General features: G+C 31.9%; 1 protein-coding gene across 1 annotated transcript in view; it reads right to left on the bottom strand.

The window, feature by feature from the left end:
- The window catches only part of LOC109594445 (uncharacterized), a 32,046-nt gene extending 28,204 nt beyond the window's left edge, over positions 1 to 3,842 (bottom strand). Inside the window, exon 1 of the mRNA XM_020009664.2 lies at positions 1,502 to 3,842. Coding sequence (XP_019865223.1) covers positions 1,502 to 3,550 — 2,049 coding nt within the window. The 5' untranslated portion in view covers positions 3,551 to 3,842. The remainder of the gene's footprint in view (positions 1 to 1,501) is intronic.
- Between the last annotated feature and the right edge of the window lie 14,850 nt (positions 3,843 to 18,692).

The following is an 18,692-nucleotide window of genomic DNA, read 5'->3' as shown; positions in this document are numbered from 1 at the left end:
TTTTTCAGCATCAAAATTGGTGACTTTACAGACATTTTAGTTAGACCACTTATCTGTCAAAATTTTTGGAAAAAAATTAATAACTCAAAAACTCTTAGTTTTAGGAATAGGACATGGTATTGTCATTTTAATTGCAATTGCACGTAGAATTTAAAAACCCAAAAAATATACAGGGTGTTCCATTAAAAATAGCAATTTTTAACTATGAAGTTGAATCTAATTCACATTCATTTATAAACCATGATTATCCAGAACAATTGAACATTATACCAACAACTAAATCAGTTTTTTAAAAAATCTGGATTTTTAAATATTTTTTCAGATGTATAATACGTTTTATTAAATGCTATTGTCATTTATTTGATAATTATACCAACAACTATATCAGTTTTTATAAAAATCTGCATTTTTAAATATTTTTTCAGATGTATAATACGTTTTATTAAATGCTATTGTCATTTATTTGATAATTGTATACAATACATACGTTTTTGTATAATTGCATAAAATATTAGAAAATTAGTTTGCTTTTGTTATTATACAGGATGATTTACTTAACTTAGAAATTAGAAATTTATAGAATTTTTTACAGCAATTATAACGTCAACTTCGTTATTTTCAATGGTGTATCCTATATATTTTTCAAAAAATGTAATATAGTCTAATCAAATATAAAACAAATAACACGCACTACTCTCAGAACACATGAAAAAATGAGAGTTACTTACATCTTTGTTAATATTCCTTTTAATTATAGTGAATCCTGATTACAAACGAAAGATATTTTAATGTTTAATTTAATTATGCTAAAATATATATGGAATTCCATTGAAAATAGCAAAGTTATTCATTCAACACCCCATATAGTAGTATGGTCCTTGATTAATGTGTAAGCTGAAAATGAACTTTCTAGCATCAAAATTGGTGGCTTTACAGACATTTTATCTAGACTATCAGCATTTTTACAAAAAAATTAATTCAAAAACTATTTACTTTAGGTATAGGATGTGGTATTACATTTTATTTTAAATTGCATGTAGAATTTAAAAATCCAAAAATATACAGGGTATTCTAGTTATAATTGCCATAAAAATTTAATTTTTATCCACAAACTTTTAATAAAAAAGTTGAACAACCAAATTGATTATAAAAATATTGTGACTGGTTAGGTTAAGCATAAATCTTGATATTTAGTTTTGAGGACATAATAGAAAGAGACATACTAAATGACTTATATCACGAATTTATCTTATCAAATTACAAATGTTAAGAAAATTCTTTAGATTAAATCAATATGTAGAAAATTCTTTCTTAGTGTGACGATAATCCAAGTTACTTCCAATTCATCACGTTTGCATTTGAACCCAATTATTTATCTAATTCATTTCTCGACATAAATTAAACCAATTAATTATCCAATCCAACAAGAGTCATCCTTCCACCGGCAACGGTGGCCCCATTTCGTTTAAACAAACTGAAATATAGGTCGCAACAAAATTACCTTGGGTAACTCGGGCCGTCCTGGGTTCCGCGACATGTCGTTTGAAATGTAATCGGGAACATCCTTTCGGTTCGTGAAATTGAACACACTGGTAGTGGATACCGGTTCCTTTGTTCTCTTCACCTTCGGCACCACAACTTTACTCACTTCCGCACTGCCATTACTGATAGCACTCACACTGGCCGGTTTCGCCTGTTGCTGCGTTTTCGCCGTGTTTTTGAGGTTCTTTTCGATTTCAGTCGTTGTCAGATTGACTTTGGGCTGCGGCGGATTTGGTGTTTGCGCAATCGATTCTAGTTTTGGTATGGGCGAGAGCTTAGGTGATGGGAGGTCTTTGGAGATGGGAGTTGGCTTGGGTGATGCTTTCCTGACTTCCGGATTGCAGAAGCCGTTGACTTCGATTTGTAGTGGTTGAGATGGTGGCGTCTTCTTGTTGGAGACGTTCTTGTTGACGGGGAGGTGCGATTGGTCGACTTGAGTATTGGCAAAGTTGAAGACGGCAGTCTCGGCTGATTTGGTTATGTTGTTTAGGCTGGTTGGACTTACTCTTTTGATGCCGGGGCTGTCTGGAACGTCGTCGGGGAGTTTGGGGCTTGACTGGGATGTAGGGTAGAATGAGTGTCCGTTGGTGGAGTTGTTTAGGATTTCGTTCTCGATGAATTTCTCCGTGGTTTTCTTGTGGGTGGGTGAAGTCGGTACGAGGGTAAGAATTAAGTCTGGAGTTTCCGAAAGGGCGTTGTCCTTTTCGGACTTGTTGTTACTTGGATCTATCCTAGATACGTCCGGAATGGGACTGAGCAATTTGTTGTCTTTCAAGGCAGGTTTAGGCACTTTGTTGACGTCGAGTTTTTTCGGTGAAGTTTTATTGTTTATCACTTGGTCGTCGTTGTTAATAATTACGGGTTTAGCAACGCGACTCACTGGCGGTGAGGGTTTCTTCTCGTTATTAAGTACAGGTTTGTGCTTGATAAGAGGTTTCTTACTCGATTTCGTTTTTCCTATGATGCTATTGTAGGTGTCGACTTTGGCAGCCACATCACCGGTAGAAATCGGAGCCTTGGTCCGCGACTCTGGTCTCCTCTCGAAAATCATTTTCTTCTGCTTGACCACGTCGGCGGGTGGCTTCTCCTTATCGTTCATGATGGGCGCAATTCGTTTCGGCCTGTTGATGCGACCGACGTTCGCGTATTTGTTGTTCTCGTTCGCAGTTTTGATGATCTTATCGTACATTTTCCTGTAGGGTTCGTCATTTCCTTCCGTGATAAGCATGTCCTCGTGAAGCGACTTGCGATCCGGGCGCACCTCCACACTAGGGATGTGGTCGTCGTGATGATGGGACAGCGAGATGGCCTCGACTGATCGCGCTCTCTTCATTTCAAGACCGCGTGCTGCATTACGGTACCGGTTCGGCACATTCTTCGCGGTGTCATTGCTACCGTTGAGTCTGGACGCGAATAAACGGTTCTCCGTCGAACTGGTGCCGTTTGGAACGTCGTCGTCCAGCATGTTCTCCAAGGAGGTGGCCTTCCTGAGGATGGAAGGTCTGGAACGGGACGCATTCTCGCGAAGGGCAAGGCTCAGGTATTTGTTCTTCAGCTTGTTAACGATGCCGGGACCGTAGCTCAGGTCCTCGGATGAGTCGGAATCCGAGTCCCTGCGGTGCAGACCGTTGGTGTACTTTTCGGTCACCATCACGTTTTCGAACCAGGGCTTGTCTTGGACCATTTTCGATTTAACTGGCGAGCACGTTGGCGATTGATACACGTTACATTTCTCGGTGATCTGTGCAGACGATGACGCGACGACCGCTTCGTTACTACTGTTGCACGTTAGGCTAGGTTGTTGTCCCGCACCACGGACGACTGCAGCCGACGTAGACGAGGAGCGCGGCGGCGAATGGCGAGGGGGGCTGTTGCCGTTGTTGGACAGCTGTTGCCCGTGTTGTTCTGCCGGTGAGCCGCTCCGCTTGTTTTGGTTTCGCAGTCGGGCGATCAAATCCTTCTTCCATTGAGGAACGTCGGAATCGGGCGTTTTAGGTGTCGGTTCCATACTTCGCTTATCTATAATATCTGTCACATCCAATGACGAAATTATAAAAATAAATATCGGGTCCTAAGCCGCTAATCCTTTTTTGGAAATTACTCATGGGCTACTATGATTTTGCACATTGTAAATTATTTAAAAACTTACGGTAGTCAGTCAGATAAACATTCAAATGTCATAATGACAACACCGGCCCTTTTGAGTCGTATCGATTGTTGCGATAATTGACACCTGACACTGAACACTTAAATATCACAGTGAACTGAAATGCATATGGTGTGTGTGTGTGACTAGATACCAACTTATTATTTCATCAAATATATATATCTACTTTCTATTATACAATACACCATAAAAATGCAAAAACAAGTAACCTATTGGAGTAGCGTGACGTAATGTCAGTCAACTAAAACTTTGCACGTCTGCGCCATCTAGATGCCGGTAGTCAAAGCGTTACAACATCCCAACAGTTTTCTAATATTTTCAATATTTATGTTTCACTTATTTTATGCAGAGGATGCAAAATGTAACATATATTTGAAGTGTGAAACCCCCAGAGTTTGTGCTACTGTATCATTATGAAAAAAGTTTATTTCATTGAATTATAGGATAATGCATATCAAATTTGAATGCAATAAGTACAAAGATTATGGAAACATGAGAAAGAAAAGCAATTTTTGAAATTTAAATTTAAGGCAATGTATTTACTGCATTAAAATAATTTACTTAGATTTTTTTCATTATTGGATGTGTTCTACCTGTACCAAGTTTTGATCACCTATTTGAGTAGATTTTATCAGAGACTGTTGGATGCTGAATGAAGGTTCCTGAACTTGGATTTTTGGTGTTTTAATTTCAAATATAAAATAGATACAAAAAATAAAAAATACCAGAAAATAAACCCAGATATGAAAACACTTTAATAGAAATAAATCGTTAAAATTTCTTAAATTGAGTTGAGTTCAGGAAAAAGATTTAACATTATTATCTTTGTCCTGCATCAGCTACTGACTCATTAGTGCCTTTTTCTAACAGTACAATCATATACGGCATATAAACACAAATGTATTCATGGAAATAATATTGTCAACATTAAACGTATTTTATCTTTTGTTACAGACAGCTTTTGCCCGTGCACATTTCAAAGGCAGATTTTTTGACATTGTCAGGTTTACCACCAGTCCTTTGTGAACGGATGCACTTTCGAAATAAACTGACGCTCCGACCATAAATTAAGCAGGCATATTTATTAAAGGCGAGTATGACTGAATTTTGAATAATGATTCCTCTTTATGAAATTAATTTTACATTAAGACCGGCGACAAACATCGCATAAAATTGAAGGTTTCATGGATAATTTATTACAAGGACTTGTGCAAATATTAATAGGTTGGAACAGATACTAGCAACGCTTTTAATAATATTTTGTATCTTGATTAATCGATATTAGTTAAGTAAGTTAGTTTGATACATTAGTATATATAGAAATATTTTGTTTGTATACAAACATACATATGTCTAGACTAATTTTTTATTATACTATTATGCAGACTTTGATTATTATATCAGTGCTGGCTAATTTAAAAGTTGCTCTTAGAATTTCCGACGTTACCAATTTAACAAACAAGAAAGCTAGAAGTTCTCTTTATAAAAGAATGTCTACTGATACCCTTTATGCTACCTTTTTCAAACTTTACGACGACCTCCCCTTTGTCTTTCAAATTTACATCTATACTCCCTCTTATCGAGGCTGTTGACATCTGCTAGACTATCGGCGAAATCGTGTAGTTTTTTCCGTCGACAAGAGAATGTTCCATTTGGTTTTTCTTTGTGAATACTAATGAAATGTTTAATTTGTTTTGTTAAATTTTATCTATAAATGGTTTCCATCTGAATCCTAAACAACTAGGCTTTTTAATGAATAACAGGAGTGTAACATTAAAAATAATCGTCAAAAAGATATACTGTTGAAAATATATATATGAGAAGATTAGACGTATAAACATGTGTACAAAAACGTTTGGTACAGAATTATCATGTCATGTTCACCGCGAAAATATGATTTACGAGAACGGTCTACTTTTAATGGTGGCATAAAAAACAAAAACATTCATAATATCTATATACTTACTTCTGATCATTATTTTTCTCAGTATTCATAATGTAATTTCCATCGTTTTCTTTATCACATAATTGAGTATATTAAAAATGTGAGTTATTTCGTTTTTCTATATTATACACTGTTTGAATAGGTTGACACAAATATAATTTTTGCTAAACTCTTAAAAAACACACACTTTTATTCATTCACAGTGTAAGTGATATACTGTCATGATTCTGCAGAGGTAGAAATTCTAACAGCTCTTGTTTGGAGAACCCTTCAAGAGCAGGTGCTGTATGCGAATCATGCACAAGAAGTATTGACCATAATTCCACTTGATCATCAAACATTATTCGATTTTTGACGTTTATTTCATCACAAAAACGCTCGTTTTCGTCCCAAAATTCTATCTATGGATTAGACCGAAATTTAGTTTATATTATAATTCTCACTGTACGATAATTTAGAACGACGAAAATCTCCAGGTCCCATGGAACTAGAACACAATTTTCATAAAACCTTTGTATTGTTATTAAGATTTTCTACCTAAACTTTTTGCAGAACGGAGTAAGTGTCCTTTAGATTTCTTTTTATTGTGTTCTAGCTTCATTTACGATAGATCAGAAACGACAACAAAACTGAGATAATATAGAGGTTTTAGAAAAACCTTTGCACCTGGATGTCGTGTCGGCTTAAACATCTTTCATAACTTTGTTTTATGTTTTTCTTGTTTGTTTGAAAATAATAAAGTAATAGTAAAATATATGTAAATATGCTTATCTTGGTCTTTTCTATTACACCTAATATATATTTTATATATTTTTAACACCCTGTATAAATTGATTCCAAAGTTTACTTTATATTTGATTTAACAACTTATTAAAATCCTTTATGAAATACTTCAAATTTATAGAAATAGTGAAACGGATCGTCTATAAAATTATTTTTATTACAATCGACATTGGGGAATTTTTACGAGCAATTTCGTGAGAAAACGCATTGCCTCTACCATTTTCGCCGAACGAGAACTACATCAAAACGCCATTTAGTTTGTGATTTTGGTTTGACCTGAGCATTATTTCTTTACAAAACGACTAACAAAATCAGGTTATGCAATCGATTTTGTGTGAACGAAGAGTATTAAGATATAAGATTTTGTCTAAAATGCATTATTATGGTCATAATGAGAAGACGTTAAAGATAAAACTTACTTAATGACTCTGATAATTGTGTTTTTGAAATCACTTCAGATTAATACCAATTATATTTATTATGGTAGCGTTCATTAATTTGAACTGCCACACTAGAATCTAAATTTGAAGTATGGTTTATTGTTAATAATTATGTTGCCATTTTAGCCATGCTATTAATAGCATGGTACAATTATTGTGGCGCATTACAATTTACGCTCGTAAGCAATTTTCATTAGAATGTCAGCTATGTTTTAATAGAATTGTATCTCTATTAGCCGGGGTACGATGCATGTTTAAGAATATTTATGTATAATTTCAAAAAATTCATTTTCTTCATTCAAATTATTTGGCGATTTAAACAATACCAGTAAATTCAAACAATGTACAATCAGATATGTTGTACCAGCATGTCAGTTGACAAAAAGTTAATTTTAAATTTCTACAGAAAAACCTTATTATAATCTAAAATTAACGTTCGGAACATACCCTAACAACAAGCTTATCCCCCAATACTTAAAAGTGCTGCCATGTACTGAAACGGGGTCATGGAAAATGAGCTGCAGGAGGCCAACATCCTGGAACGAGGATCCCGACACCCACATGAAGTAGTAATGGCTTAATTCATTAGAATTTCCATGCCGTTATAAAACGAACGCAGTTTTTAAATGACCGTTTCAAGCTTAATTCTCTAGTGGGTGGAGTAATGTCCTCCAACATTATCTCACACTCTTTCATAATTACTTAAATATAACACGTATGTGAAGATTTGTTTATATAAATAAATAAAACATAAGATCAGCTCCCAAATTAATGGTGTTGTAGAGGTGCGGTAGCCGTTTGTGTTGGTCAGAAGGGAAAGTGTTCCTTATTTTCAGCGGTCAATCCTGTTCGGGGTTAAGCTATTTGTTATGGACGTGCGGTTTGCTGGAGTCCGGAAATTAATATTAATGTTTATGTGAAGTGGGAGACTGTATCAGAAAATTCAATTTGCGGGGGAGTCAATAGGGGGACAATAGAGTTAAATGATCTGCATTGCATTACTTTCTAGGTATGTAGGTTAAAAATTAATTAAGCGAACCTGTTGTTTGCTTGTTGTTCGGAATAATGTTTTGTAACAGATTAATTTACATTTATTAAATCTGAAAATCTATTTGTAGAAGTTACAGTTCAACTAAATTTGTAAAATTTAGGTGTCAATTTCCTGAACCCTCAAATGCTTCTAAAAATTATTAATTAAAATAAGAATAAGAAATTAAACTTTATTTTACATGAAATTAAACTTTTTTATTTGGACATAAGTTTGGAAACCTTATTAAATATTTTAATTTTCGAATAATAAACCAAAAACAAAAAGAAGCATTAATATTTTGCTGCATAACCATCAGCTTGTATGACTGCTTTGGAAGTATTTTGGGCCATTCCATTTGAAGCATTTGCAGTAGCTCTGACTTGCTGTGCTACCATATATTCGTTTTTAAATAATCCCAAAGATGTTCTATGGAGTTTAGATCCGGTGATTGTGATGGCCATGGCAAAACTTGTACTTTTTCTGTTCGAACCAGTCTTTTATACACCTGGAAGCATGCTTGAGATCGTTGTCCTGTTGAAACAACCATCTTAGTGGCATATTATCCTCCGCGAAAGGTAGTATGTGATCCTTTAAAGTGTTTCCATAAACAAATCGATTCATTTTTCGGTAATATGGCCAACGCCTTATCGATTGAAACTTCCTCATACCATAATATTGTCCCCTCCGGGTTTAAATGTCGGTGATTGGTATTTTGTAAAAACCGTTTGCCTACTGGTCATCTTACAAACCCCTTACCATCATTTTAGAATAAATTAACGCTAAATAACACCAATCCCCACTTTTAGTTGGAACACGTAAGATACTCACTTACAAAACTAAACCTGTTCTTTTTATTTATATAATATATAGATGATATAAAGACCCACAAGTGTCAAATTAATATTTTTAATTAGTACACTACAATGAAAAGCTAATCAACGGTAGGTGGTCAAAATAAATGAAATTTACGGGATTTCCAAACTTATGTCTTTGTAAAAAACTGGACCTTTGTCTACTTCTTATAATTATAATTTTTTATATAATAGCAAAATAAAGTACAGTATACACTGCGTATTATTATTATTATTTCTTATTTTAATGTACCGAGCGTTTATATATTTTTTATAATTATTGTTCATTTATTATTTTAAACAATTATCTTAAGGTTTCCAAACTTTTGTCCAGGAGTATATAAGGTTGAGTGATCCCAAGTTAGTCAAAATACAATTATTTTTAGTAGAAACCATGGATGATTTTACTTGTAGGTCTGAGGAATCCTCATCCTTTAATCATCTCTTCACAGTCCCATTTGTAATGTAATCTCAAGATTTAGATTTAGATTTAAATTATCCAGTTAATAATTTTCTTTCAAGATTTTTGAACTCACACAAATTTTTTTGGCTTGGCTCAAAATTTTTTCTTTTTCCTCGGACTTGCTGATGTTGGACTGTAATTTTTTAGTTTCACATCAACCATTGATTAATTACTTATAATAAACAAAAGTATAGTAAATATCTATATAAATTCACCTCTGTGCCAATTCAAGATCGTAAAGTAAAAAGTTACTACAATTTTGTCCATTAAAAAATAAAAAGATAGGCAATTTTTCAAAGTATCCAATTAGATTGCTAAACTTTATAGGTATTGGCATCAAATTCAAGTAGAACATCTCATATTTTTAATTAATAATAATAAGTTTCAATAATGATGACCACCACTGTATATCTATTGTTCTTTATGTTCCTTTGAAAACAGGACTCAAAACAAAGTTCAAATCAAATTTGCATATCCAGTTAAACAATTTGAATGCGTACAATATCAATTTAAACATGAACCGTGACACGTACGGACCGTGTGTCAGCCGTAAAATTCTGCATTGATTTCTAGTCGAGTGGGTAAATTAGCAGTCCGAAATAAAATGGTGTTATATGCAGTCAGCCAAACTGTCTGCCGATTTGCGTTGGCGTGCAGGAGACTGCCGCTGGTGTGACGTCAAAACGTCGGGACGCCCGGTTATGCGAAATATGGGATGACGATTTGCATCTTCGATGCCAATGATCCGGCTACTCCTGAGTATTTAGGACGACCACAGGGACGCTTCGTGATTAGATACTTTAATCTTATTAACACGAGAACGATATGGTATGATAAATGTGGAAAATGGTCACAGATAATTATAATTAACTCATTTTCAAATTGTTCGTATTTATAAACATTTATAACCTTTATCGCTATATTATTACTCGAGCACGGTGTGTTTATTTGTTTAAATATTATTAATAGCTTTGTCTATATAAATTTTGTATATAAACAAGGCTAATATATTGACTATTTATTAGTACAAGTTGTATTTAAATTAGAAAAATCAATATTATTTTAAATTGTAGTGGGTAGCCACTTGTATTTAAGATGACTAAAATCTATAAATTCCCTCTAAAATAATTTATCCATTTAAATGTTTCTGCAGTACTTTCAAGTACAAATTGCTCTGCTTTGTTTTTGTCCAACCCTAATAGTATTCTGCAGATGACAAGATAAGATTAAAGGCATGTGTAGCCTACTAATTTGGGTTCAATTTTCCGGTATAAAGGAATCAATATATCAAAATGTTTTAAGTTCACTGTCAGTGACTACGCTTTTTATGATAAAAATTTTGTCTATTAAAAAGCTTTAATGTTTCTTAAGCAGAGATGAGTTTCTTAAATTTTATTAATTTTTTAATGTTTATTGATTTACTGCTGACATTAAATGTCAAAGCTTTTATCCTCATAAAGAGAAGAAAGTTTTTAACTCTTATTCTATAAACTAGTTCTAATACATTATCTTTAATTTGAATAATCGAATATCTTAATATTGGTAGTATAATATTTGTGTAAAATGTAAGAATAATGTGATTAAAAAATTGTAAGTATCGTAACAAATTCTAATTAATACTCATAATTAACCATTATGAGATAATATTTTTAATTTTACTGTTTTAAATGTAGGATTTAGACTTATACATCTTAATAATAATATAATAGAACAATTATTGTAGAATGAACTTGTTAAAATGTTGTGAAATACTAAGGGTATATTTATTTTAATATCAGATTGTTATTATTATTTCTATTTTTATGACAAAAGGATTCTAGAAAGGAAACGAGGTCTAGTTCACTTGGAAACATATCTAAAATAATTGGAATGTGAAAAAACTATACTTTACATGTGTTTATTTCTCTTCTTTTATCATTGATAAATGTAAAATAACAAAAAGTTGGTTGACTTTCTTTTTGAGCATAACATAGGAGGATCATTGGATTTATGTCACAATATTTCCTCTCAAAGGGAGGTGTTGTTTCCATTTAGCCTAAATGATTTAGAGGCTAAAAAAATATTTTACAGGAGAATCAAAAGTAATTAAAAAATAAGTCAAATGAAAAACATTAATAATTTTTGTTACTTGTAAAAATATAGTGGTGGCCATAATTATAGCAACTTCTATAATGTTCCTTATTTAATATTATTATATCCACTAAGCAACTGTTTAATCTAATTTTATAGTTTCAAAAATTGCGTACTTTTTTGTTTTTCAATTCAACAAAATTATAACAACTTTCTATTCTATGGTCTTTCACTGCCTTCAAAAAAAGTTGAAATTAAATTGATAACTAGATAATTTGAATATCAACTAAAATTAAAGCCAACCTAGAGGAAATGGGACTTACTGAAAATTGTTCAATTTAAATTATAAAAAATGCTTGTTCTGCTTATGAAGAACAATAAAAAATATAAATCAAAAAAAAATTGTTTAATATTTAAGTTAAAAGCTAAATTAAATTAAATAATACAGATTTAACCATTAAATACCCATTTCAAAATAAAAGTTGCTATATTTACAGTACCGAGCAAAAGCAGATAAACATTTTTATTTTAAAATTTTTTCTTTAATTTTACTATTTTTCGTATGCTTTGCGTGATTGTCATGTTGGAATCGCCATATAATTGGTATGTTTTCCTCCGCTTACGGTAACATAGTATTGTTGAGAATCTCTAAATAATGGTGATCCATTATGGCAAGTTGTTTAATTTTATTGTTCACTTCGTTGGGCATTTTTCTAGGTCTACCCGTTTTAGGAGGAATAACTACAGATCCTATTTGCAGAAAATGTTTAAATATTTTCGAAATATCTGAGATATTTATTTCTAATTATATAGAAAACTATGTATTTCTGTTAAAGTACACAGTGTTTCTTTTAACTACATGGATGTAAGTATAGAGGGCGGTGTGCGTAATAATAATAATAATAATAAAATTATGAATTTGTTGAAAAATGTAAATTTGAGAATTTCTTTAATATTTTGTATTTGTTTCTCTACTTTTGCTCGGTACTGTAAAACCCGATTCAGAAAAATATGTGTAACATTTTATAGATTAAAAATATATTAATTTTTATAATCCTTTATAAAACAGCAACAGTAAATTAATATTATTTTAACAGTTCACACTCAATAAAACAGTTATGGTTAAAATATTTAATATGTTAAAAAGTTGCTTTAATAATGTTTTCTACTGTGTATATTATTGAAAGTAATTTTGTACAGTATAGAGAAAATAAAATAAACGAGTCAAAGAAAGTAAAGTTGACCTTTATCGTGTAATGGCTTAGTCACTTACGAAACTTCTCGTTAACTGAAACTAATATAATTTCAGACCTTTCCTGGATCCAACTCTTAATTAATTTCCGAAGTAACCTCCTCGAATTTGCCAATTACCGTTCCTCCCAGATGCATGCTGCTTAAGATTACAAACAACTCGTGCGAAAAAGTAAAATTGAATATTTCCTTCCACCCTTGATAAAAACATTTTTATATATTGTCTTATTGCTCGTTATCGAGACATCAACAAATGTGGCAAAGTAACAATATCGTTTACCAAGGAATATAAGACAGCTGTTATGAGTGCATTTTTGTTTTTAACTCATTTACTAAAAGTTTAGTGAAAGTGTAAGTGGACAGGAAACAACTTCAAAATGTAATCAAAACTTCGTAAACTTTTCAGCTGGATCGAATTATTAGTTCACTTTTGAAACTTCTCCACTATTTTTTGGGAATTTACTTTTTGCACGTTTCTATATAATGATAAAAATTAAAACGTGCCATTGCAGTAATCTATTTTTTTATCGTTAACGAATGTAAGTGTTTTTTTTTTTAGAAAATTGTAAATTACAATAGTATAATTTAAATCCGGGAAATAAAAACATAAAACCGGCATAAGCTTATTGCCGTCATTTACGTTGTCCGAGAAAACGATGTGAAATGACCCTAACGTCCAGACTGGTCTTCTTTATTAAACCCTATGGGACTTTTCCTTATTGAAACACATACGCTCAACTCTCTGCAAAGTTGGATGTGTGTAGTTAAATTATGGGATATATTAATCCTGACCTACCATCCAGACAATAATTGAGATTGTTCGACGTGTGGGCCAGATCGATTTTCGAACACGTCCATGTAATAAATTCACGGCCAGACACACTCACACACACACACACATTCTGTGGGTGACACCGGCGACTCCAAAAATTACAAACTTTACGCGTATATAAATTTGGTACTTTTATAATGTTCGTATGTGACATTTATAGAAGTTAGTCATCAAAAAGCAATCATGTTCTTTTTGTAGAAGTTTTATACTCCGTTGGAAACTTTTGGTCTTATCAACTGTTTCTACGTGATTCTTTAAATTTTATGTATCAGATCCAGTTTTTGAGATGACTATATTTATCCTTTTAATTTTTAACTCAAATGCTTTTCTTGTTCTTACTATAATATTTCTATTGACACGACTGTTAATTAAAGAACAACAAAAGTTAAGTTGAAGAAGAAGCCAATAATGGGTGGGACATTCATTGACGCGTCGTGGCATCGGTCTAGTGAGATTATCGATGTTTTTTTGTGGTATCCCATCCCACACGAACTGAATCTGACGTCTTAGTTCATTAAGACCATGGAAGGCGCTGAAAATTCCTTATGCATCACCTCATTATATCCCATACATTTTCGATTGGGGAAAGGTTTGAACATCTGGGTGACCAAGGCAGTAAATTCACATGGGAAGCTTCCAGGAAGTTAAATGTATTCCTGGCATTATGGGCACGGGCATTATCTTGGATGAAAGAAAGGCTCCAAAACGTCATCCACATATCGCTAGGACGTCGTATTGCCACTAACGAAAACTGAAAGTGATCTGTTTCCATAAGCAATAGCACCCCATACCGTTAAACTCATGGTGCTCTAAATTTGACTCTTCACAGCAAAGTGAGGATCTTTCTCTACGTTGCCGTCTTACTAACACATGACCATTGTGCATGCCCAAACAAAAGTGTGATTCTCATCCCAAGTAAGTCCAAAAAAGGGCGATAACTCCGTAGTCCAAAAGGCCTCATACGGAGGTAAACAGATCGAATACCAATTGGCCTACCTTCATTGGTAAACATTCATCAGTAATCATTCGAGTTGAAATCATCCTGTCCCTTAGGAACAATAATCTAAGACGACGGTCTTGTGGCTCTGAGGTAGGTCTGGGTCTTATCGAGTGATTGTTTTTTGTGTAAGTACCTAGTTTGTGATTTATTTTTTTTTCCTAACAAATAAATCTTTACTAATTGTAAATTAATTGATATTCAAGATAATTTTTAAACGTTTGAGTCGGGAGTTAATGAACGATTTTAATTTTTTACCTTCTTTATCTCGTTATACTTTTTACATTTTATCCATGTGCGAAGAGAAATATTTAACGACCGCCATGTGATATTCAGATTCAACCTTATAAAGTTACACTTTAACGAAGTTTCAAATTTGTTTATTTATAATGATGAGCAAAGATAATCAATACGAAAAAAAAAAACACATCAAGGTCAACCAACCATTATTCATTTTTTAATGTAAAAGTAAAATTCATTAATAATTGTTAATAATTGTTAACATTCCAACTCGTTTTGTTCCTTCCCTCAATTGTTTGACATGAACAGAAATATTACATGTAGATAGATATGTTTGAACACAAAAGATAAATGTACTAGTGTTTGTTCATGTATTCTCTGGATCACCTGACTCGTTACTTTTAATGCTCACCCATGTTTGAAGAGAAGTTCATATAATGCTGAACGTAGTTTCATGAAGTAATTATGAATTTTTAACAATGGAATAACAATGTCACAATGAAATAACACACGGTTGGTCAATTTTTTGTTATTTTAATGTTATAATTTATGTGAATATACGTTTAGATAATTCAAATTTCTAGTGTATTTTGTATTCAAACTAATAAGTACCACTTCCAAGATATGTATTTTAATTTCCATTGGTATTTTTATATGAGTAGGTAATAAATGTAATAATTTAGTTGAAATAACATTAATTAATAACAATATTATAATATTGTTGAATGGAATTGTTCAGTTATTATTTAAATTTATTCCTGCTTGAATGTTATTTTATGAAATTACATTATTTTTGTATCATGACCATTTACAAACAAATAAAACAGGAAAACCACTTAAAAACATTAATTTGAAAATCATGTGCTGAACTGTGACTCATATAATTTATCAAACTGTTTTTGTCAGTATTAACACTGCAGGATTTCAACATCAATTTATGGCAGGACAATGTCTGACCCTACGTAATGTATGCACGAAGTTGCCAATTCATTTAGCTTGTCTACTCGCATTTCTTACTGTGTTTTTACTCTTTCCGAGTCACCGGACTGAAATTTCTAAAGCGCTCGTGTAGGGTTGAGAATCTTCCATGTCATCGTTCAAAGTGATTGTTAGAGTGAAGTGTAAAAACATGTAATAGAATAACGCCTCCGTAAAGTCGCAAACAAAGTTTTACATGCAATTGAATTTTTAACATGGGCTTTTTGACTATAAAATTAATATTTTTTTATACAAAATTTATTTAATAATGTACTTTTATAGTTAAATATAATTACTTCGTTTTTTTGTAAACATTGACTTTTTTTGCTTGAAAAGAGGCCTGGAGTTTTTTAATATTCATAAACGTAATTAAATGAGCACAAAAATTAATTTAATGTTTTGATAATTAAAAAACTGAAATATTTGTAATAATATTAATAATGATAATCATGAGAACCATTCTAATAAAATATATTCATTTAAATTTCATACAGTTTATTATTACTTAGTTCAAGATTCAAGAAGAGTAGTATTTAATTGGTATCGTTTATTAAGAAAACTATTGTTATCGTCTGAAAACTTTGAAACTGAAAGAAAAATTATAATTCAGTATCAAGAACAAGGGAAACAAGAAGAATTGTCTAAGAATTTTTGGCTAAAAAAACTGACCAAGAGGAAATAGCTACGAAATCCTTGAAAGAAACTGTATAATTCGAATGTCAAAAAACAGTCCAATTTTATCGTCAACTGAAATTAACCCAACCTGGAGGAAAATGGACTCGTTCAAATTAGTTCAATGAGAAGGGAAAGATAGTTGATAGATGAGAGTTTGATTGACCTCAGATCTACGGTAGTAGACGAGTAGTTTTTAATGATGAATCTAAATTTAATTTATAAATAAATGGTTCCGTTTATTTTAAACATCATCCAGGGACAAAACTACATAAAAAGTTTGTAATACCCAGTGTGAAACATGAAAAACTGACAATAGTGATTGACACATTTTACAGATATTCAAAAGATTCTGAACCACTAACCACACACAGCACAATAACCACACTATTTTCAAACATATAAATAATCAATTTTAATGGTCAATGAATGAATCATTATTAAAATAATTTTATAACAATAAAGTGAATCTATACATATAAATAAAATTGGAGTGTCCGATTGTAAACAGAAGCATTAATATTTTGATGGATGGAGTCAACCAATTTTCTCGTAGATCTCGTATTTTTTGCCATTTTATTTAAAGCTTTCTCAGTAGCTTTGTCTTATTTTTTATTGTTTGCTTCCGTATATTCCTTTCTAAATAATCTCAAAGATGTTCTATAAAGTTTAAATCCAGTGATTCTGAAGGCTATGGCAAAACTTCTTATTAGAACCAGTCTATTATTATTATTATTATTATTATTATTATTATTATTATTATTTTGTATTTTAATATACAGAGCCTTTATTTTAATATTATTTTTTATAATTATTGTGTATTTGTTATTTTAAACAAATATATTCTGTTGTTTCTAAACTTTTGTCAAGGAGTGTATATTAACAGTGTAACACTGGACGTTAAAGTTTATACCTATATTATTTGTCTCCACCCTTATTGTACTTTTCATTTCATATTTCAACAAATAATTTGTAGTTCTATATCAGTAAATGTACACCTACCTATTTCGTGTAGGTTTTTTTTTAATTTTGAAATGAAAAACATAAATATTTGTTTAAGGAACATTCTTCATGGAAACTTTTTATCACCACATAAAAATAAATTTATAACATCCTAAACAAACTCATCTCTTTTAAATTTCAAGCGTTCTGGTTCACCACAACTATTAAATAATTTATCCAGTTTCATACCATTTTTATCCTAGTTTTCAAACAATAGAATGGCTCTATTGTTCATGTGTGGGAACCGACCATTACACTATCCCTTTTAAATTTATCCTGCAAGGAACTTCCGGAAATATTTATTGGTTTTGGATATTCCAAGGAAAATCGTTTATTACACCCCGGGGATGGATCCTTAAAAATAACTTTCCGCATTCGACCTTCCGAAGGGCTTTTATGGCCAGGGGCGTGCGTTACATATGTTTTCGAGCAATCCTTTGATCTTAATGTGCAGTTTAGATGGTTTATCATTGAAGGGATGACTTGATTTCTTATTTATTGAGTTTTGATGGAATAAAATATATAATATTTGAACGTAAAACACAAAAACCTACATAAACATTTGTGACATGCACAAGGCAACAAAGATTATCAACCAAAGGTTAGTTTAGAGCACGATGGCCCATATATTTTACACGGTTGGCTTAACTTACACTCCGTATTAAGCTACAAACATTGCAAATTAGGATACATTCCGTAATCCAGTAATGCTTCCGACTTAAGAATGAAGCTGTAACGGGGTTGTGAGAGAAATAAAAGAGTTTCCACTGCGTGCAGTACAATCAAAATTTATCAAAACATCTTTTTGTTTTCGTTCTCATTAAAAATGTTTCAATTAATTTTACGCGAAAGTGAGGGGTCTTTGAAAATAAATGTGTCCATTACTGTAAATATTTAATTAAAAGGTTCGTATTGTTTCTTGGAGGGCTAAAATTTAAACACAATCATGGCGCCAATTTTTAACGACAACAGGATGTATAATTGCACAACTTCAACAGAAAATTAAATTGCACAATGTAAATCCGGTGGTTACTCGTAAATTCCACGGCAAGTCTTTCCGTAAAAAAAAGATAAAATATAAGCGGTCTTTGCTCTTGGTGCCTTTTGCTGATATATTCAGATATACGACCGACTCACAGGATAATGAACTTCCTTATGACTCTCACAATCTTATACTTATCGTACGTTCCTAAAAAAAGCAAAAGCCTTGATTATGTCTGATTCAAGAATAATTTTCATTGAGACAAATTTTGATTTTATTTATCTTATTATTAATACTTGAAGTTTATGGTGATTGATGAACGGGGCAATAATTAATTTCAAAAACATGCTTAATTTATAAAGTTTTTGTAGGTTTCTCTAGAAAAACATGTGACAAATTGTAATTGTTAGATTGTTTTTAATCCGATTAAGCTATAATTAAAAGTGT

The sequence above is a fragment of the Aethina tumida genome, chromosome 3 (assembly GCF_024364675.1).
Source record: "Aethina tumida isolate Nest 87 chromosome 3, icAetTumi1.1, whole genome shotgun sequence".
NCBI classification, from domain to species: domain Eukaryota; kingdom Metazoa; phylum Arthropoda; class Insecta; order Coleoptera; family Nitidulidae; genus Aethina; species Aethina tumida.
The sequence above is the reverse complement of the archived record's forward strand: the minus strand, read 5'-3'. Positions and strand labels throughout refer to the sequence as shown.